The sequence below is a fragment of the Botrytis cinerea genome, chromosome 1, assembly GCF_000143535.2.
Source record: "Botrytis cinerea B05.10 chromosome 1, complete sequence".
Lineage (NCBI taxonomy): Eukaryota > Fungi > Ascomycota > Leotiomycetes > Helotiales > Sclerotiniaceae > Botrytis > Botrytis cinerea.
In genome coordinates this window covers 1,149,410-1,169,299 of record NC_037310.1, presented here as the reverse complement: position 1 = coordinate 1,169,299, position 19,890 = coordinate 1,149,410, and the positions used below count along the sequence as shown (strand labels likewise).

Genomic DNA, 19,890 nt, shown 5'->3' with positions numbered 1-19,890 from the left:
TCAACCCCAGGTTATAGAACATGAGAGCCAAATGTACGAACACTCGCTTTAGTGAGCAGATATACGAATCAGCGTTTCCACCGATAGTTCACTGCCGAACCGAAAGATGGTAAAGCTTCATATCCTTTTCGTCTCGAAATGATCGTAAAGCGGTTTGAGATGAGACACGGAAAAATGCTGGAAGCTTGTTCGCATTAGACGGATTCACACACTCAAGATTGTACAGTCTGATCAATAAACGAGTTACTCCTGTTCAGGAACCAGAATTTCATATTCTAGGAAATGTCCCAATAATGCGAAGTACAGGAAATATTTTGTTAATGTTTAGATGTCCAAAGAAGTGTGGTTATTTAAGAGCACTGCAATGTCAAAGTGGGCTTAATGTTTCAAATGACTTTAGTCCAAGGTCTTTCATCGCCGGTATTTTGAGACCTCCAAGACGCTATACACATGTTTAGTATATGGAACGAGTGGCTATCAAAAATATACCTAGTTATCTCAAGTCTATTATTATACTGATAGAGCTCACGAGTTTTGCGGTAATTCTGCTATTTCATGGTACCCCGCACTCATCTCATACGTTCTACGATCTTCCAACTCTCGTCTGCCCACATCTTCAATCCCATTCTTCTTCATCACTCCTCCATAGGTATCCCCTCCATGAAATGCATTCGATCCTTGATTTGTCAAATCTTTGTCATTTCCAACCGTTTCTCGTTCCGGCATATTCTTCTTCCTCTTCTTCTTCTTGGCTTTCATTAGAAAGAACACCCCCGCTGCGATCATTACCGATATTGCTACCGCGACACCCACGACTACCCCCGCAAATGCCCCACGGCTTAATCTTCTACCACTATCCGTGCTGGTATCGGCTTGGTCTCCAGCTGAAGTTGTGTCCTCTGGGGCAGACCCCGTTGCGGTTGCTGTGGCCGTTGTACTAACACTTGGATCATTTGTCGTCACCGATCCTAGCCCCAGGGTTTCTAATACCTTCTCGTCACACTATAAGAGATGAGGGTCAGTATCGTGTATTGAGGACAAGTTCTGGCGGGGAAGGTGAAAACGAGATGCCAATGCTGTTTATGGAAGTGAAAGGGGAATGTATAATGGAAAATAGAGGTAGAGTGTGAGGTTAGGGAACGGAAGTGTGTAATCAAAGCAAAGTTAATTGGTGGATCGGGTAAACTCACCTCTCCTCCAGACTTTGCGCCGCAAGAGATTGTTCGTTTTGGAGCAGTTGTCGAGTTCACATTATTATTTGCGGCAGTTACATCATCGGGTAAAGAACCGGTCATGTTTGTAAGAGTAAATCGGTCCGAGTAGGCTGTGACCCAAATAGATTCATTGGATGTCAGATAGGAGCGATACCCGAAAAAGCTATTCTGTATTGGTAGGTGTTCTAAAGGGGGTAGCAGGCATCTTACAATTTGTCTTCCAGGTTCGGACCTGAGCTGTTTCTGATATTCACTGGAGGGGACTGAGTCGTTGGATCTTTCATTTGGTATCCGGATATTTTGTATATATAAAGCTCAAACTGTAGATGTATGTATTCAGCATCGCTTTGTCAATCCGCTTCATCGATCCGTTTTTCAACTTTTTCTTTCTCTTCCTTGCGATATATACACCGTGCGAACGCATCCAAGTGACAACAACTTACTGGAGCAGTATCATTTCCAGTGAAAAGAACAACTTCCCAACTCGCGTCGTCAAATTGTCCCAAGGTGGGCACTATCCCGCTATCACTCGCACGAATTTTGTACGCTCCTGGGCCGACAACTTCTCCCATGGAAGGAGATTTGAAAGTTATCTCGGCTCGACATAGCGCTATTATCAATAAATGCAGCATAAATCCTCGAAATGAGATCATGATGGTGTCTTCGGCCAATAATTAATAAAAAAAAGCATACAGGAAAGAAGCGCAGCGAAAGAAAGAAAGAGAAGACGAAGACGAGGATGAATTTGCGAATAGCAAATGGCACGCGAAGCAACCAACAAGCACAGTTATATAAATAAAAAGCACCATAAGCATATGTAGCACTAATATGTAAATAATCGTAGTTGTAATTCTTGGAAGCCTAGGATAAATGAGGATCCCATCCAATTCTAGTCCTATTGTCAGGTTTTGTGATTAAATCGCGGCCAAGGGAAGTGATCCTGGAGAGACTTGGCCCCAGATAAGAGGATGAGATTCGTTGACACTCAGCAGCACGAAGAGGATGGGTTCCACGGCATAGAAAGGAATGACTTAACGTGGCATGGATTTGCAAACCTCAATGCAATTCCTTCAGATTGAATTGCAGTGCCCAAAGGCTAGAACTGGACTGACTGTGTGAATGTTTTTTTCTTCTACACAAACAGCATAATCTCCACAACTTTGAACAGGTCACGAAAGGATACCTATGTATATCATGGTTGATATTGACTGGTGGAAAATTGGGCTACAAAGTGATCATTGGCTCCAACATAAGAGGTCTTAGTAACCTAGGTACCTACGGCGCTTCAGCAACAGATCCGTTGCCAAGGCCTTGGAGCCAAATATCGGCAAGTCAATCCGTGGCAGCAATATAAAGATTCTACTGCCACGACTAGAAAGGCAATCATGACATTTCGAGATCAGATTAGACTGAAGTTGATTCTCGATAGAAGAACATCGTTAAAGCTAAAAGTGACTAAGGTGACTAAGGTGATTTCAAGGCTAGTGTCGGATATCATGTGCGGGGTTTCTATTGAGCTTGCCTCTTGCGAGCGTGCATCGCATATCACGTGCTTGTCAACAAGAGGCTCCATTGCGGTGTAAGAGTCGCCGCCATATCCAACACATTGTTTTCTAATTGTCAATTGTCAATTATCAACGCTTGCTCGGTCGAAAAGTTAAACCATCAAACTGTCGAACGATTAGACATTTCCTCCCCATCTGCACCAGAATCAGAATCAAGTTGGACAATCAAATCATGACTATCCGCTTTAATCCCTCCACTTTCACCCCCGAAGTGTTGATTTCTGCACCTCGGAGATCAGCAGCAACACCAAACGCAGATGGTAAACTGGCATTGTATACCGTATCAACGTATTCGTTCCAATCCCATTCCAAGACTGCCAAAATCAATGTGTTAAATATAGGCTCGGGGGAAAGTTCAACCCTGAGCGATGATGCAAATGATAGTGAGCCAGTGTGGCTGGGATGGAAGAACGAGGTAATATGGTTGAGAGCTGGAGAGAAGGGCGTGACTCATTTGGTACTGGCCGACGCAGATGATTTACAAAAGAAGTAAATATGTCTCAATATAGGTATCATTCGTGAACGATCTCTGATTGACAGCTTGTAGGCCTAAAATCATCACGACTTTCGACGGTGCTATCTCAAATGTGAAACTTACAGCTCTTACTTCGGATGTTGTAGCTATAGCTGTTTCTGGTATGTACTATAATCACTTGTTTTTTCTTCTTTGAAATCTCCGAATGACTTCCAGGTTTCAACTCCACGTGAACAATAGTTCAGTGCGAACGTCCGATTCTCTTAGTCATATCATCGGATGCCGTCTAGTTCACAATATACTGTCGCTTCTACTATAGCTAATTCTCGCCTCTCTCAGGCTTGGCAACTCCATCCGGTAATTTATACAATGCCGAAACAGCTAAGAAGCCTCTGTCAACGGCCAAAACTTACTCAAAGCTATTTGTGAGAGAATGGGATGCATGGGTAACGGAAAACAAGAATGCGATCTGGTATGCAACGATTACAAAAAGCAAGGAAGCTGGAGACGTCAAAGTCTCTGGATTGGTGAATGCTTTGACGGGTCATAAAATATCTCTTGAGTCTCCAGTACCACCATTTGGAGGAACAGGAGATTTCGATATTAGTAAAAACGGCATAGTCTTCGTCGCCAAAGATCCCAAGATTGACCCAGCCAATTATACGAAGACTGATCTATACTACATCCCGCTGAAGACATTCACAGAGCTGGAGGCTCCAACGCCCCAGTTGGTCAAGACTGGTAATCTCAAAGGATACAGTCAAGGGCCCGTGTGGTCGCCAGATGCTAAGTCTGTGATTTTCACAAGAATGAAGAGTATGTAACATATCTTCATCTCTCAAGCGAGCAATGTTCTAACAAAAACCAGGTATTCAGTACGAAAGTGATAAGACAAGACTTTTGTTGATACCTGACATTACTGACCTCACTAATGTTCAAGAATTCTTCGAAACAGAGGACGGAAAGGGTGGATGGGATTTGAAACCCGAAGGTGTCACATTCAGCAACGACGGAACCCAGATCTACGTAACAGCGGAAGAAGACGGTCGAGTAAAGCTGTTCAAACTACCAGCTTCTCCACGCCATGCTACTAAATTACCTGAAGCTCTAACTAGCAGCGGAACCATCACGGAACAGCATGTTCTGCCAAGCGGTGAAATATTTCTCAGTGGGAATTCCTTAATTGACAACAGTGTCTATTCAATTATCGACCCATCCAAACCATCAGATAGAATCACCGTTTCATCCAGCTCAGATGATGGAAAAGCTTTCGGACTTTCACAAAAGCAGGTTGATGAGTTCTGGTATACAGGAGCTGGAGATTACAAAGTCCACGCTTGGGTATTTCGACCATCAAACTTCGATAAGAACAAGAAGTATCCTCTTGCGTATCTCATTCATGGTGGAGTAAGTGACTCAATGTCTAAGAATAATTTCTGCAATATACTAATCATAGACTTAGCCGCAAGGTGCTTGGAACGAAGGATGGAGCACGCGATGGAACCCCGCGGTCTTTGCTGAACAAGGCTACGTTGTAGTGACCCCGAACCCGACAGGAAGCACTGGCTACGGTATGGCGTTGCAAGATGGCATCAAAGGTCAATGGGGTGGACGACCATATATAGACCTTGTGAAGGGGTTCGAGTATATTGAAGAGAACTTGTAAGCTTTTAAAATATTCTCTGATTTCCCCATAAATGATAGCCAATATTGACACATGCTAGACCCTACGTCGATACCAACCGTGCTGTAGCGTGCGGCGCCAGTTACGGTGGATTCATGGTAAATTGGATCCAAGGTCACGATTTGGGTCGAAAATTCAAAGCTCTTGTAACCCATGACGGTGTCTTCTCGACTCTAAACCAATACACATCCGACGAATTATTCTTCCCCCATCACGACTTCGAAGGTACAATCTGGGACAATCCTGAAGGTTACGCAAAATGGAATCCTGCCAATCACGTCGCTAATTGGGCTACCCCTCATCTAATTATCCACAACGATTTGGACTATCGATTGCCCATTTCAGAGGGACTTGCCCCCTTCAATGTGTTGCAAACCCGCGGAGTAGAAAGTAGATTCTTGACGTTTCCGGATGAAAATCATGTAAGTTTTTTTCTCCCCCTGGGGTGCTCGGTTGTTTTAGTATGATGCTAATGTCGTGTGATCTTAGTGGGTGTTGAAACCTGAAAATTCAAGGGTCTGGCATAAGGAGGTTTTCGACTGGATTAACAAATACAGTGGTATTACCAAGGAGAATGAAGAGTTGAGAAAGAGCATCGAGAAAATGAGTGTAAATTAGTTCTCAGATCGGGCGGGGCAATGAATATATGGAGCCAATGAAGCCAATATTGATTTTCGAAAGGGATGGAAGGACGACCCGCATATGAACACAATGAATAACAAGGCATGATAACGAGGGTTAAAGCATAACTGTATGGAGAGCAAGCAATATGGAAAATGAATCTTATTCTTTTGACCTTCGAGGTGGTATCTATATCATTTATGCATGATTTTCTTTCAGGTCCACAGATCCAAAATGCACACCACTAACCAATCCACACATTACGTGGTGAGACTACCGCATATGGCACCACACCGCCATTAATCCCCATCCCTTCACAGAAACATCTATTTCTTTCCCTTTTTCCTCCACTCCTTCTCCCGCTCATAAGCCTTCGACTCCTTTCCTTCCTCGCCCTGGATCTCCGCAATAAGTCTCTTCATCTTCTTCTCATGCGCGGCATCCTTCTCCTTCTTCTGTCTCAAGCTCTCTCTCGCTATGAAATTGCTGTCCTTGCGCAATTCACGCATAGCGCCCTTCCTCTCCTTCTTATGTTCAGCCTTCAACTTAGCAGTTTCAGCGCGTTCACGATCTGGATCATAGTGCTTATCTGGGTTGTACGAGTCCTCGAATTTGGGTATGGAGGTTTTGATAGCGAGGGGCTTGTGATGATGGAGTTCGAGAGGACGACGGGCAAGATGCGCTAGTTGTAACATGGTTTGGAATTTGGAGATGGATTTACGGATGAGGGTCTAGAGGGTTGATTAGTATTGATAGGTGTAAATATTTGCTGGATGACTTACTTGACTACTTTCTGGAAGCTTTGACCTGCAAGATTTACTTCCCAAATGTTTGAGGATCGTCAAAGCTGGTTCAAAGACCTCGGTGAAGGCTGATTTTTCACTCCATAAATCGGCACTTGAGTTCAAGATCTTGATATTTGCCTCTAACAAAGCGACCTTCAGGGACTCTTCGTCATCGGCCGAAAGCTCCTGTGGAATACAGTCATAGAATTCGATCTGTCTGTCTGATGCTGAGGCCTTTTCTATCCTCACAGAGCTTTTTGGTTCATGATATGGAAAGCTCCCTGGGATCTTGGCCAACTTGGTAGGCGCCAAAGCACATAAAGTATTCTCAATGAAGCCTGCTACCTCTGGGACGTATCTCTTAGATAATCGTTGATATTGTAAGCACAAAGTGCAAAGATATGCTCCCGTGGCATAATTCGATAGATCCTGAGGAATCTTTTGACCAAGATAGCGTCCCATGGTTAAGATTGCAGGTGTGACTACTTGATGGAAATGATCCGAGGTTGGGAATATTGTTCCAATAGCCGTGAGAACTACAAGATCACCAGCCTTCAAAGCCAAAGCCCGAGATTGATTGATCTCGTCGAGATGTCGTCTAAAGGAGTTAGCAATCTCAAGAGGGAATGTCTTGGAGAGCGAATGAATGTGGCGGATAATGTTTTCTAGTACGGAGAAAGGCGGTCGTTGAGCTTGGTTTGCGAGGTACGAGATATGAGAAACGAGAGAGACGGAGAAGCTTCCTAGCTTTACTTTATTTTCCGAGTTGAGTTTAGGGTGATACAGAGCTCTGATACGCTGTACTACCGTTGGCAGGTCTAACAGAGCGATGCCTTTGGTAATCTCGAGAAGCTCTTCGTGCGATTGTGGACATGGGAAGGTATAAGCAAGGTCACCATTGACGCCATTCTTGGCAGGCAGCTCCACCTCGGGAAGAGGGGCGTTTGCACCAGTCAAAAATTCCGGTCTTTTGGCCTCCTCTTCAGTAAGCAGACCTTCAAGAAACTCATCGTCTTCGTTATCAGATTCTCCATCCTCTCCATCAGATTCACCCTCCGACTCGTCGATGTCTGAGCCACTCGCTACGAGATCATCGTCTATAACGAAGTCATCCTCGTCATCGGCACCCAATTCCGCAGCACTAGGTCTTGTTTTGATACCATCTCCCAGTCCATAATCTTCTTCTTCTTCTTCTTCCTCTTCCTCCTCGTCATCTGCCCTTCGTGTGCGGTTCTCTTCTTCGTCATCACTATCTTCTGCCACACCCTCCATACGACGCAATCTCTTCTCCTCTAACTCTCGCAATCTTCTCGATTCCTTCTCCATCTTTTCATCCTCGGTCTTCGATCTTTCCGTAGGTTGGGATCGTTTGTCTTGCGCCATCTGCCTCATTCGAATATCATATTCTTTTTCGAGCTTCGCTCGGTCGCCGCCGTTCATCAAGGCTATCCGCTCCGGATTCATGCCAGGGATATCCTCCGGTGCTGCAGCTGGTGCTGGTGGCGGTTTGTGAGCCATTCCGCGAAGAAGTTCATGAATGCTCGACATGTCCTTGTCCAATTCTTCTCGCAAGTCCTCATCATCATCTTTGGCGGCTTGACGCTCATATTTGTGCATTTTAGATTTAGCGATAAGTTCCTTCATAACCTCTTGCTTCGATTTTTTTCGTTCTGGCAGAGCTGTCCCCTCCTCATCCTCATCTGACCCTTCGGAATTTGAGCCTCGGCGGCGCTTTAGTGCTTGTCGCTCCTCATCAGACTCGTGGTCGTCAGCGTCCGACAACTCCAATCCCTCCTCGTCGAAATCGTCGCGGATTGCAGGACCATCCAGAGAAAGCGACTGTCCCATATGCGTAAGCTCGCCCGAAAATTCTTCGTCTTCAAGATCAAATGCCGAGCTATTTTTGTGGCCTCTCTGCTTCTCCTGTGTAAAACGTTCGAGCATTTTATCTTCGGGGGCCATTGAGGGGTCGTTTTCTCCGAAACGCTTATCTATTATACCTCCTACTCGGTTTCTACTTTGCATCTCAACGAGTAAAGTTTTACGGCGCTGGTAGGACATTAGCAGATGTCAAGCACCCTTTCGCACAAACTTACATTCTCTTCAGCAAGACCTCTTGCAACACCCGGTTTTTTGATACCCTTTGAAATCCTTCCGCCAAGTGTTTTATTACTTGTAACTTCGAATTTGGGTGCTTTAGCCTGCTTGATTTCGAACGGGTTGAATTGATCTCGAATTCCATTGAGCGCGACACTTCTCTTGATTTTCTTCTCCTTGTTTGCGCCATTCTGTGCGTTTTGTTTCTTTTGCTTCTTCGATTGCTGAGGGCCAACAATTCCTTGCTCTCGGAGAGAGGCTTTTAGCCTCTTGAGCTGGGATGGCGGCATCTTGATGGGATTGCAATGGAAGTCAAGTCCTCGTGCTAACTATTATTTCACCATTCGAACTTTTTTTCGACATGACTTTTTTATCGCTTATCGTCAACATGCTGTGGCTAGTGTTCCGGGATTCATGTGGCTTGAGCGGCTAAACTATTGTTCCGGCCCAGCTCTTAAGGAACTGATACAGCTGGTATTTATCGGCACTGAAATAGCCATACTGATGAAAAACAAACAGACAAGTATGGATGAGTGTTACAACCTCATATGTAACATTTCGTGATCCAGTGGCTGCTATTTGTAGTTTTGTTTCTTACAATTATCCAATGCTCAGTCGGAATATCCTAACATCAACCCGGAATTTGACCTATGACTTCTCTATAAAAAGTTGCTGTGAAGTCAAACAGACGATGGACTAAATGAACCGTGAATCTATTGGGCATTTCAATAGTACTTGATTGTTGAGTTTCACAAAAGAAAGCACTGAATGATACTCCGTTATCGAACCCGAAATCAAAGGTTGCGGAAAAACTAGTAGAGACGCTCATGTACTATCTACCTAGGTACATCATTCGTTGCGCAAAATATTACTGTTAACTTCGATTTGGTTTCGTAACCGATGATCTTGCCGAATAGAAGCAAGTGATGTACAAGGTAACCTTAGCACTGGGATATTGTGATGAGAGTAGGCAGAAGCTCTCTGATCATGCATAAGAACTTCCCAGGCGTCTAATGTGAACCAGTGACCCACCCGCGCTGCATCTAATGCTGCGTCTCGAGTTGACGTATGATGTGGAGTTATGAAGAAACATCTTGAAGATATGCTTGTGTTTCTGCAATTATTCAATACATTGAGTTCCAAGAATCAAGGTGCACTATTTGTTCGAATGTGAAATTCATTGTCAAGTGAATGGTATATGCCTAGATGGACATGCTGATAATCTAGTATACAAAGTGAAGGTAACATAATACATGTACAACAAAAAAAAGACCTTCATAGTTCATAGTCCGCCCATATCCCATAATCCATGCCCCGAGGTGTGTGTAAATATACACAATGCTGGATATCTAAACATTGGGTATATAGAGAAAAAAAAAAGGGAGAAGCTCTGCCATCCCAGCTGTCGTTAAACAGAACGAATCGAATAGAAATGCTGAAAGAGCGAAAAGAAAGTAAATCCAACCCCTGCCATGAGACCAAGCCATCTAGTTTCATCCCATCTATCTTTGAATCCTTAGAAAATCGTTGAAATGTGCTGTAAAAATGTGGTTGTAGGAAATGTAAAAGATTCGTGCTTTCAGATAAGCCACTTGAGACGTTAGTGGCTTTGAAAGCACGTTGAAATCGAAGATATCGCCACCCTCAACACCATGCTCTCTTCTCTTCTCCAAATGTTGCATTCCTTCTCAAAAGACTTGCAACCTGCAATTGGAGCCCTAGAAGCCTCCAACCCAAACATTAAAGTTGGTGAGACCGCCAACTACCGAACTCTCCGCCGTAATCTCAGTTCCGCTCTCAGATTTGACTGTCTGCGAATTACGGACAATAGAGAAGGTTACATTGCCAGTCTGCCCTGAAAACCCTTGGCTCCAAGTGTTCAAGCCAGCTTTTCCAGAATAACTCGTCACTGGTGACTCGCCAATCTGCACGTGCACATCGGCAGCCGATTGCAACAATGCTGTGAAGAAGACTTTGTCCTCACAGAGAGTGTTGGGACTGTATTCTACCTGTCCTTGGTTCGGATTGTTGCCAAGCACGCCTCCTGTTAAACCAGCTGCGGCGGGAGACGTGCGGTACCAGTATTGCATAGAGTCGGTAGTGGCATTAGATTTCATGCCTTTGTACTGAGATATGTAGTATGGCAAAAGGGTGAGGAGGTTAGAATGTGGCATGTTTTGAACGTATTTAAGGGAGTTTGCAGGCACCTCCTCGTCATGTAACAGGGGCGCGATGTATGACGACTCTCCCCAGTCGTTCCATGTCACGATTCTGTGGGGTGAGTCAGTTTTCATGTTCAACGGGCACTTTAGAGCAGAAAGCCCATCAGAGGGATGGATTAAAATACTTACTCGACGAATTGAGGCTGAACTTCAAGAACTTGTTGCCAGCGTTCAGACCAAAGATTGTCACCTCTCCACATCCATGCGATTGGGTTTGCATCGCTGTGAAAGAACCAAGGGGAGACACCCATCATGTAAGCCTTGTCACCTAAAGTCTCTTTCCAAGCAAGGTCGTTTGCGGTCGTCATATTTACTGGTCCAGATGGCCACATATCCCAGCTAAAACCACCTTGAACATTGTTGAGTTGTGCGCTGAATCCATCCGGGCCCAAGCTCGTATAATCGGGGACGAAGTAGATGGAGCCAGCAGTACCTTGAACAGCGCTCCGGATGGGACCACTAGGAGTCCAATCCCCGGCGTTGTTCACTCCCTCGAAAGTGGATACAAAGATTTGTCCGTTGTACTTGAAGTATGCAGAACTTACCCCGTATTTATTGAGATATGATGCAACCGAGGACGAGCCCGTAGCCGGCCAGGCTCCACTTCCACCTAGATAATCGAAAGAGAAGAATAGTTTGAAGCTACTGCCGAGATTTGTAGCAGCGTTAAAGGCATTTTCAACCTGTGTTGGGATGTTTGTGTCACCAGTGGCAATGTTGAGTGTAAAAGCATCGATTCCTGCAGCCTGGGCAGTTTTTATGTCGGTTGCCCAGTCGTCGGTAGTATGGTGAGCAGTATTGCCCATCACAACGTGTGCAAATACATACTTCTGGGCTGAAACCACAGAGGCAGTCAGCGTGGATGCCAAAAGAAGGAGTGAAAATCGCATGATGAAAGAATCCAATCGACTAAGAGAATGAAATCGACTAGGAGAATTCTATCGGCAAGAAAACCAGTTCAACCGAAAGAGAAATGAAAAAAAGGAGTGTGGTAATTCTGAATACAGAAAATATGTGTTGAAGGAGTGACAGGTCAACGTCTACATATAGCAGAGCACCGGGCTACAACTATACAGAAAATTGTATAAAGTGAAGATAGAAGTTGAGAAACTATTCTTGACGGCGCAGATAGCAGCCATCTCATCCTATTTCACTTAATTCTATGCGGGTACTACTCTGTGCTCCTTTGTAGGACCTGCAGGATTTACGCCAGGGGTACCTTAAAATTGTTTGATCGTTAGAAATCATGACATGGGATGTGAAAAGTTGAAACAAGGCGGCGACCTATGAAATCCTTCGGAGCCAACTGATCTCCCCGCGGCTGTTTGTTCGCTCAGGGGTAACAGTATGATCTTGGCCGCTGATTGGGTTTCGGCCATTCTGCAGGTCCATGCCAATCGTCCCGCGTTTCCAAACCAGGAAAAAAGTTTGCTATCAGATCGCGGCTAGGAGGCGTCTGATCTTTGGCCACTGTGGGGTCCTACGTGGATAGATAAGCTTGACCAGCGGTTGGAAAGGGACGAAGTAAGGATGAACCATAATTTGATCTGTAGGTAATGGCAAAAAAGGGGGAAAGTTCAGATGAACGAAGGGGAACGTATGAGTAATACAACATCAAACGAAAAACAAAGTCGTTTGTGTGCTCTCCGAGATCTTATCCCGTGCCAATCTAGGTGTACGACAGACAAATTGATATCACTGACCGGGTTGTACTATTTTTTCATCGGATCTGGATTCCTGCTCACTGCCACCAAAAACCTTTCGATTTGACTGATATGTCATAAAGAGTTGACGGAAACAATTTCTTGATGGTGGCGCCATTCTGCTTATTTCTTTACTTGCGGTCAGGATCTACTTCGTATGTTTGTTTGAATGAATGTACGAGTATATTTTGGGTGAGGAAAATCTTAAAATACCTACTTGTTGGTCTTTATCGACAAACCCTGGTCTGGCCTAGAAAGGGTCCTGCAACAGGGCTGATAACATAAAAAGTATTGCTAATGATCGAAGAGGGGCTGGTCGCACGGTAGGATTATCCCTTGCGCAAATATATCGGTACGAGAGAGTTGTGCACTCAGTTTAATAATTCAGGGACTTTCAAGCCGTTTGTAAGATCAGTCAAAGTTTACTTGTCAACGAACACATTCCACAACGATGCCCAATCTTCCAATCTTTACCAAATCAGGTTAACCAGATCTTAATACGAAACTACCGGACTCGAGCGGTTCGCCAAAGAAGATATCCTACCGCCAGAACAATCAGTTCTACCCAATCAGCAGTGTGCAATGCACTCCAGTAGTTCTACCTCAAGCGCAGCTAGCTAGGGTTAATTAGCCGGCCAAGACTCAGCTCCTGGATTGGACAGCTGAACTCCCGGAATATTAGACATCTATTCACGATACCTTATCAGTTTGTGATATTATTATCGGTCTGCATTTATCACATATCCTTCGGACAACATCACGTTTTGGGCATTCACAAGTTTGCGATCGTGGTGGTTTCGGTCTCTTCGAGAGTTGGGGAAATCTCGGTAAGGCTTCGGCATGCTAATAAGCTAACATCCGGTTCCGGAGAAGCCTTCAAACTTTTTGCAGAATATATTGATCAATTTAGTAACTGTTCAGCACTCGAATGTCATACTCAAGCTTTGCGGCTATATTGACGATGGTGTCTTCTAGAGTAGCAAATGACCAAAAGAAAAAGGGCTTGGCATAAATCTGAAAAGTTTCAGAAAAAGCACTTGATCTTCGTCGAACTAGTGCTCGACATTGTCCACAGCAATGACTCAGGTTGACGGCGGTAACCTGGCGAACTATCATGACTTTATTTTGGAATTTGGAGACCATCAATGATGTGCTCTGCTCATCTCTCTTATGATCACCATTGCTGCCCACAATATAACGCAATGCAAAGTACTGTCGCTCATTGTTCTATTTCAAAATCTACACTAAGCAATTCTCAATATGTCTCTTATTAGGATTAGATCTCTCTTTTGCAGACTTATGGGCCTCAAACTGTACCTTGAGTCAGAAAGTTGCAAGCTACAAATTTCGATCCTATCTATCCAGCAGTCATGAAGATCGACAATTTAACTGACAGCGAGGGCTGTTTGACCACAATCATCTGAATTTGTGCAAACTCAGCTAACGAGAATCTTCATGCCGCCATCTGAGGCTATGCTCCCCCTAAACCTACCCATAACGGAGTAGGACTTGCCTCCAAATGCATCATCTTCATTTTTTACAACTACCGCACCCGTACCCTGCCGTGGGACCTTCTCTAGCTCCGAACTCTAGTACGAGATGAGCAATAGTAACGGCTCTGAAAATGAAAGGTGTTGGACCGATTTTCTGGCGTGAAACTTCATGATAATCGGGAGGTTTGTAATACAATTTTGTAACTGTAAATTTCCGAACGATGTTGTAGCTTCCTTCGATTGTTGCAACCATGCCTCTATTTTTTAACAATTTTACTATCTAGTGACGGGCGATTAATCATACATTTATTCTAGTCCCAGTAGCAGTACCAATATAAATATCTCAATCTGACATCATAACACTACGCACCAAAATATATACCCCTACGATGATCAAACTCGCTAATCCCTCATTTACCGTTACTCATCAAGATACACAGCAAGCATTGCATCCTCCAAACAGTAATCTTCATAATAATATACCAAACACATGGTCTTCCTTCTCGGTTCTCATTAATGATCTCCATTCCCCACAATACCAAAATCCACGAGTTTCCATGGATAATGCGGTAAGGATCAAATCTGATAGCCAGGGTTACGAGGTCGAGCTCCCACGGCCCCCTAAAATCTTTCCACGCACATGTAGGGAAAGTACACAGCCACCATTTTTTGCAACCCTATCAACCACCCCGCCCTTCGAAATCCTGACCACCAATTTATTCTTCCAATGATATGGTTTCTCTCGCAAGATTCTGATATCCATTCAGTGACGTGACCCCCCTCGCGAGACAGCAAATGTCTTTGTCATTTTATATCTTCATCCTATGTTTCACGCGGCAAGTAAGTCGAAGGATAAAAATACTCGCAGACAGACTTCTTTGTAAATTAGCTAGACCAGATCCAATATCATGTGCCTCATTCACATATTTCCTCTTTCATTAATCAATGCAAAGGTTCACATGGAAGACACACACAGGAAATAAATATCATTTCATTGACATTGCCGCAGTACATACATATTTAGCATGCACTAGCCATGATTGGGGGCTTCAGTATTCCGGACTACGGTCCGACAATTACAAATTACAGATTTTTGAACTCAGCAAGGAAATTAACAGTTCACTTCTAATTTGCCAGTTTGTACTTGCTGGAAAGTCCAAGGTCTACAGTGCCAGTGTGGTTATCATTACTGCTCCTTCAGATTTGATACCTTTGTAGTGAAGTTTTCGTCTGGCCAAGATGCCCATTCTCATACACAACAGTTCTCAGAGTTTGCAATATAGATTCTCATGTGTGGCTTGAAAAATCTGACAGCCATCAACATATTTATGCTCTGCTCTCGGATGATCTCCCCTTCACTCACTCAACCTCTTCTTCCTGCATGACACATATTCCATCTACAATATGCCTTTGTGAGTGAAACAGAAACCCCCCCCTTTTCGCACTCACCGTCGTCTCTCATCACTCCATATTCTGAAAGGAGTGCCGAGCGCGAGCGAGAGCTTCAAACAACACTCTGTATTCGAGACTTAATGAACACGAAGACGAGATAGTCCCACAAACTTCGAACAGATAACCCAGGACAAACCGCGGCGTCAGCAATGCGTAATATTAGCCGGGGTATCTGGAATATCTCTCCTTCCTTCCTTCGCTCTCTTTGGCACATCGCTTTCACATTTCCAATCTCGAAAACTACAGTCACAGCACAGGTCGATCCGCAGGAGGTATCATCTGAAATAATCGCTGTCGTCCACTAGCCAACTGCCAACTGCCAACTGCCAATATGGCATAATGGCAAGAGTCTGTCAGCGAAATATCGTGTATCTCCAACATGTAAATGGATGATACTAAAAAGTAACCAGGGGAAACCTAACTACACAATAGTATATCCAGATGACAGAATGAGCACAACTTGGAAAGAGAAGTATTCCAACTTGGCCAATACCAGTCATTGGAATAGTATATGTCATAATTTCTACACGTCTCACTTTGGTGATACACATGTATTCCAACAAGCTCACATATTCCAACCAGGGTAATTGAATCCCCCACCACCAGAATTATCCAGTCATGAACTGAACATTGGATACGACTCTGAAGCTACGGAAATACTGGAATACGATAAATTTCCCAAACACGCAATATCGAAGCTATTTAATAGATATCTAAAGATTTGGAAGGGAATGAGATTGAGATCTTGAGGGATTTATAGAATTGCAGTGTTCTAGTACACTGATAGTATCACATAATATAGCGCACATGTATTATAGTAGATAAATCGATAATTTATACGTATTGACGCAGTATAATATAAGTCTTCAATATTAACTATTATAATACTAATTTACAATACTCTAATCACTGGCAAGTACTACATCCGCTCGACGGAGATATCTCCATGCCATCGCATATGAATATTAACAAGGACACATAGCCATACGCTGCAAGTCAACAAAAATTGAGAATTCGCTTTTCCGATGTACTCCCAACCATGGCTCCTTATGTGCCTCCGTATATTAGATATATTCATCAATATGTCAAGAACATTATCATCACATAAATATCAAGCCGGCTTGGAATATCACGTCTGCAAAACGTCAAATCTCCTTCCCTTTTAGATGTACGATTCAATGTAAATAAAACATTCTCTTCTTAAAAGAAAAAAAAATGTATAAAAAATGTATAAAAAATCAAGGCTTCTTCTCGATGGCGAGCTCTAAACACGCAAAAATTTACTCTCTTGATTCAACTAGAACAAGGTCCATCGAGTAAGATAAACGACACAACTTCAAGTCTTGATCAGCTCTGAGCTCTCCTCTCCAATCTCAACGATGGTCGTTTTGTTCCTCCCTTGATACAGTACGTTCCAAGGAGTGATAGTTTACCAATCTTATCATATTTCTCCCCGCACATCATCTACTCTTCAGTCCAAAAATCTAACCTAGATTTTGTACTATTGTACTACGTTACACGACCCATAAAAGACTCGAAGTCTCGAGCACACTACCCATAACGAATGGTGTCCAAAAATACACGTCGCTCTTCATTCTGTCTGCACAATTCTCACTCACAAAACACTACATAAAGCAAGCACATAATCACCAAACCTTCTTCGAGTCTCTCTCCATATCATTCACTACCCCGCCCTTAACCTAACTTTCAACGAGACCAAAAAAAACAAAAGAAACATACAACAGTGGGGATTCGCTGGTGGTCACCCACCCAACTACTAATCCACCGATCTGAAGCTTGTGTATGGCAGAGCGGACGGGATGCCCAATTCTCTTCAGTCTATGGTCGTATGTGAGAGAATTTCAGTTGTGAGAGTATATAACTACTTTTTGTGTTACGCGAGTTGGGGTGTTGGAGGGTGGATTCACCGATTTCAGTCGCTTGGTATCCAACTACTCTATTCCCCAATCTGAAGTCTGGCTTCTGGTAGAGTACGGTGGATTAAATATCCTAATGTTCCTTGGAATGTAGCTGTATGTAGAAGACACTAATGTCTCTGGCTGGAGATATGATGGAATAAAGTTGGATGGTGTTGGCAGCACAAGGCGTCTCGGGAGAGAAAGGGGGGCGGGGCAGAGAAAGTAAAAGGAAAGGAACCGATATTTACGAAGAAGCTTGATATCCTTCGTGTATCTACCTAGCTATAAGCATCGCAGAATTGCAAGAGTGCTCCCAGACATACACAACTCATCGTCATGGTACTGACATCACTTGAGATGCGAACGATTTTTACCTTTGTTCTGAGTCTGACCCAAACTCGTGTATAGTTGTCTAAGATTGCTTGAGATACATACTATAGATATCCCATATCTATTCCCACATAATAACGAGTACCTAGGGAGTATTTTGCTTAGTATTTGATGAATGGAAAGGAGGCAGAAAATGATAATTTGAGGTATCAACGACTTTTGATTCCGAGATCCTCTACAGTTGAGGTCAACAATACCACCACACAAGATCTCCCCATCTATTTCGCATGCAAATCACAGCCATAACCATAACCCTAATCTCAAACTCCATCTAAGATGCTTCAAGATAATACACACAGTTACACTTGTTCTATGTCTTAGTAGTATCAACCTCGTACCCCAACCATAGGAATCCAAAGGAAAAGGAAAAAGAAAAAACAACCAAAACCAAAACCAAAACCAAAACCAAAACATAAAAACAAACAAAACATCAACCCCTCACCCTCCACCATCCCCAACCTCATCCCCTTATCGCCATCCTCCACGTACCAGCGATCAGCAAGACCACACGTATATCAACCCTCAACACCATCACATGACACCGCCAAATTAACCACATCAGGATAGTGTCCCTGACAACACCACTAGTAAACCGATGACAAGTACGAAACAAAGACACAGATACAGACACGACGACCTATACTTATGACATATGCGACACGATCCTTCGCGTCCCATCTCCTACCTATGCGTAAAAGCGATTTCTAAAATCAAAAATCAAAAATCAAAAAAAGTCCTGACTCGAGCCCACGCTAGAATTCTTGATATACAATACAATATCTGCATGCAAAAACTAGAAGTAGAAAGCAAGCCGCTGCACAATCCATGTTCTTGCCTCGTCTCGCATGGATATAGTTCTTTCCAGTCGATCCCCTCCACAAAAGTAAAGAAGAAGAAGAAGAAGAGACAACCTCCCAAACCCCCCCCCCCCCCCCCCCCCCCGCCAACAGACAAAAACGACCAAACAATCAAGCAACCTCCCACACCAATTCAACAACACGATCACCGATCTACACAGTCAGGGTCCTCCTCCCGATAAGCAAAGCAAAGCAAAGCAAAGCAAAGCAAAGCAAAGCAAAACACCACCCAAAGAATATCTACCGGTATCTATCTAAGTTCGAGCTAAGATATCCATCTCTCTATCTATCTATCTATCTCTCTCTCTCTATCTACACATCCCACACATCCCACACATCCCACACACCACACCACCCCAACCCCTCTCATTCGTCGCCTCGACCCAAACGCCGTGCTCACACGCGTACGATCCATCATCCATCATCCCTCCTCATCCCTCATCCCTCACCCCTCATGCACGAAATGAATCATGTTACTCCCACATACATTGGATTAGCAAACTTTCTTTTCATGATGCTCATGCTACGTATATAATCTGCAGCGTACCATCCCACGGTAACCTTGTTGGAAGTAGGTAGTTAAAGCAAGTAATAAGTAAAATCATCCATCATATTACTCGATATTATATTATCATACGTAGATAGATAAAACCCACCCAGGAATCCCCCACCCTATTCCCTCCAAATAAACTTGAATTCGTAGCTATGACCGTGACGGCGATATCATGCTATCTATTGCTATCACGGCCACAAAACACCACGCACACGTAAAGCATAAGAAGAACACACACACACACACACACACATATCAAGAATCCAAGTAAAGATCCTCAGCAATCAATATCAGTCGAGAATTCCATTCACCACCCCCAGTCCATTCTGCTCAATCGAATAGGGTAGGTAAATAATAAATCATTAATTAGCATGTGCAATGAATGAATGAATGAATGAATACAATGTAGCTCCTCCCCACCGGCACCAGCGCCAGCACTAACACCACCCGAAATCACCTAGGCCGCCCCATACACACCACGCCTACTGTAATTCCACGCTCCCCCCCCCCCCCCCCCCCAAGGATTAGCGAAACGGAAGGGGTTTCAGTCAGCGGGGCGGCGTGTCCCAATACACAATTCAGGCGCGAGAATATCACCTCGCGATTCACCCATTCCGCGTCTCACACGAACATGTATACGAGACCCGGGTGATTCTATTACCTAGTATCAAGAAGCCATTACCGATTCGGCATGCCACGATAGCGGGGTCGCATTACGGTGTGTCCACTGAAGAGGGTGAATGAAGGGGTCAGATGGTGAGTGGTTGGGTCGCTGGGTGAGAGATTTGTGCGGTGTGGTGGGGTAAGGTAAAGCAATAACACCGCACGCACGCACGCACGCATGCGCCTCTGCTCCAATG

At 44.0% G+C, this 19,890-nt stretch overlaps 4 protein-coding genes across 5 annotated transcripts; 1 reads left to right on the top strand and 3 right to left on the bottom strand.

Moving 5' to 3' along the window:
* Positions 1-329: 329 nt before the first annotated feature.
* On the bottom strand, positions 330-1,990 carry BCIN_01g03240 (hypothetical protein). Its single transcript, XM_024690369.1, has 4 exons — positions 1,658-1,990; positions 1,425-1,534; positions 1,191-1,377; positions 330-1,002 (listed from the first exon to the last, which is right to left on the bottom strand). Exons 1-4 carry the CDS (start codon positions 1,865-1,867, stop codon positions 526-528), a joined length of 984 nt encoding a protein of 327 aa, XP_024546137.1. The 5' UTR covers positions 1,868-1,990; the 3' UTR covers positions 330-525.
* Positions 1,991-2,665: 675 nt separating this feature from the next.
* BCIN_01g03230 (hypothetical protein) lies at positions 2,666-5,724 on the top strand. Its single transcript, XM_024690368.1, has 7 exons — positions 2,666-3,268; positions 3,327-3,415; positions 3,594-4,070; positions 4,123-4,661; positions 4,717-4,916; positions 4,979-5,360; positions 5,428-5,724. The coding sequence occupies exons 1-7, from the start codon at positions 2,952-2,954 to the stop codon at positions 5,554-5,556; spliced, it is 2,133 nt and encodes a 710-aa protein (XP_024546136.1). The 5' UTR covers positions 2,666-2,951; the 3' UTR covers positions 5,557-5,724.
* Positions 5,725-5,742: 18 nt separating this feature from the next.
* Bcnop14 lies at positions 5,743-8,783 on the bottom strand. The gene is made up of 3 exons (XM_001550893.2): positions 8,441-8,783; positions 6,342-8,393; positions 5,743-6,290 (listed from the first exon to the last, which is right to left on the bottom strand). The coding sequence occupies exons 1-3, from the start codon at positions 8,729-8,731 to the stop codon at positions 5,886-5,888; spliced, it is 2,748 nt and encodes a 915-aa protein (XP_001550943.1). The 5' UTR covers positions 8,732-8,783; the 3' UTR covers positions 5,743-5,885.
* Positions 8,784-9,603: 820 nt separating this feature from the next.
* BCIN_01g03210 (hypothetical protein) lies at positions 9,604-12,767 on the bottom strand. Of its 2 annotated transcripts, XM_024690367.1 has the most exons (4): positions 12,584-12,767; positions 12,367-12,495; positions 10,793-11,498; positions 9,604-10,712 (listed from the first exon to the last, which is right to left on the bottom strand). In XM_024690367.1, the coding sequence occupies exons 2-4, from the start codon at positions 12,482-12,484 to the stop codon at positions 10,160-10,162; spliced, it is 1,377 nt and encodes a 458-aa protein (XP_024546135.1). In that variant the 5' UTR covers positions 12,485-12,495; positions 12,584-12,767; the 3' UTR covers positions 9,604-10,159. The 2 variants fall into 2 exon arrangements, with proteins under 2 accessions (XP_024546135.1, XP_001550942.2); XM_001550892.2 differs by lacking the exons at positions 12,367-12,495; positions 12,584-12,767 and having other exon boundaries at positions 10,793-11,737.
* Positions 12,768-19,890: the final 7,123 nt, after the last annotated feature.

Coding starts and splice junctions, on each gene's coding strand:
- BCIN_01g03240 (XM_024690369.1), bottom strand. CDS start 1,867: ATGATCTCATTTCGAGGATTTATGCTGCATTTATTGATAATAGCGCTA. Junction 1,535..1,657: donor CTGGAAATGATACTGCTCCA/GTAAGTTGTTGT, acceptor ATACATCTACAG/TTTGAGCTTTATATATACAA. Junction 1,003..1,190: donor GCGCAAAGTCTGGAGGAGAG/GTGAGTTTACCC, acceptor CATCTCTTATAG/TGTGACGAGAAGGTATTAGA.
- Bcnop14 (XM_001550893.2), bottom strand. CDS start 8,731: ATGCCGCCATCCCAGCTCAAGAGGCTAAAAGCCTCTCTCCGAGAGCAA. Junction 8,394..8,440: donor GAGGTCTTGCTGAAGAGAAT/GTAAGTTTGTGC, acceptor ATGTCCTACCAG/CGCCGTAAAACTTTACTCGT. Junction 6,291..6,341: donor AGCTTCCAGAAAGTAGTCAA/GTAAGTCATCCA, acceptor TCAACCCTCTAG/ACCCTCATCCGTAAATCCAT.
- BCIN_01g03210 (XM_024690367.1), bottom strand. CDS start 12,484: ATGGCGCCACCATCAAGAAATTGTTTCCGTCAACTCTTTATGACATAT. Junction 11,499..12,366: donor TGAAAAAATAGTACAACCCG/GTCAGTGATATC, acceptor CTGTGGTTTCAG/CCCAGAAGTATGTATTTGCA. Junction 10,713..10,792: donor GTTCAGCCTCAATTCGTCGA/GTAAGTATTTTA, acceptor CTCACCCCACAG/AATCGTGACATGGAACGACT.
- BCIN_01g03230 (XM_024690368.1), top strand. CDS start 2,952: ATGACTATCCGCTTTAATCCCTCCACTTTCACCCCCGAAGTGTTGATT. Junction 3,269..3,326: donor GCAGATGATTTACAAAAGAA/GTAAATATGTCT, acceptor GACAGCTTGTAG/GCCTAAAATCATCACGACTT. Junction 3,416..3,593: donor TGTAGCTATAGCTGTTTCTG/GTATGTACTATA, acceptor CGCCTCTCTCAG/GCTTGGCAACTCCATCCGGT.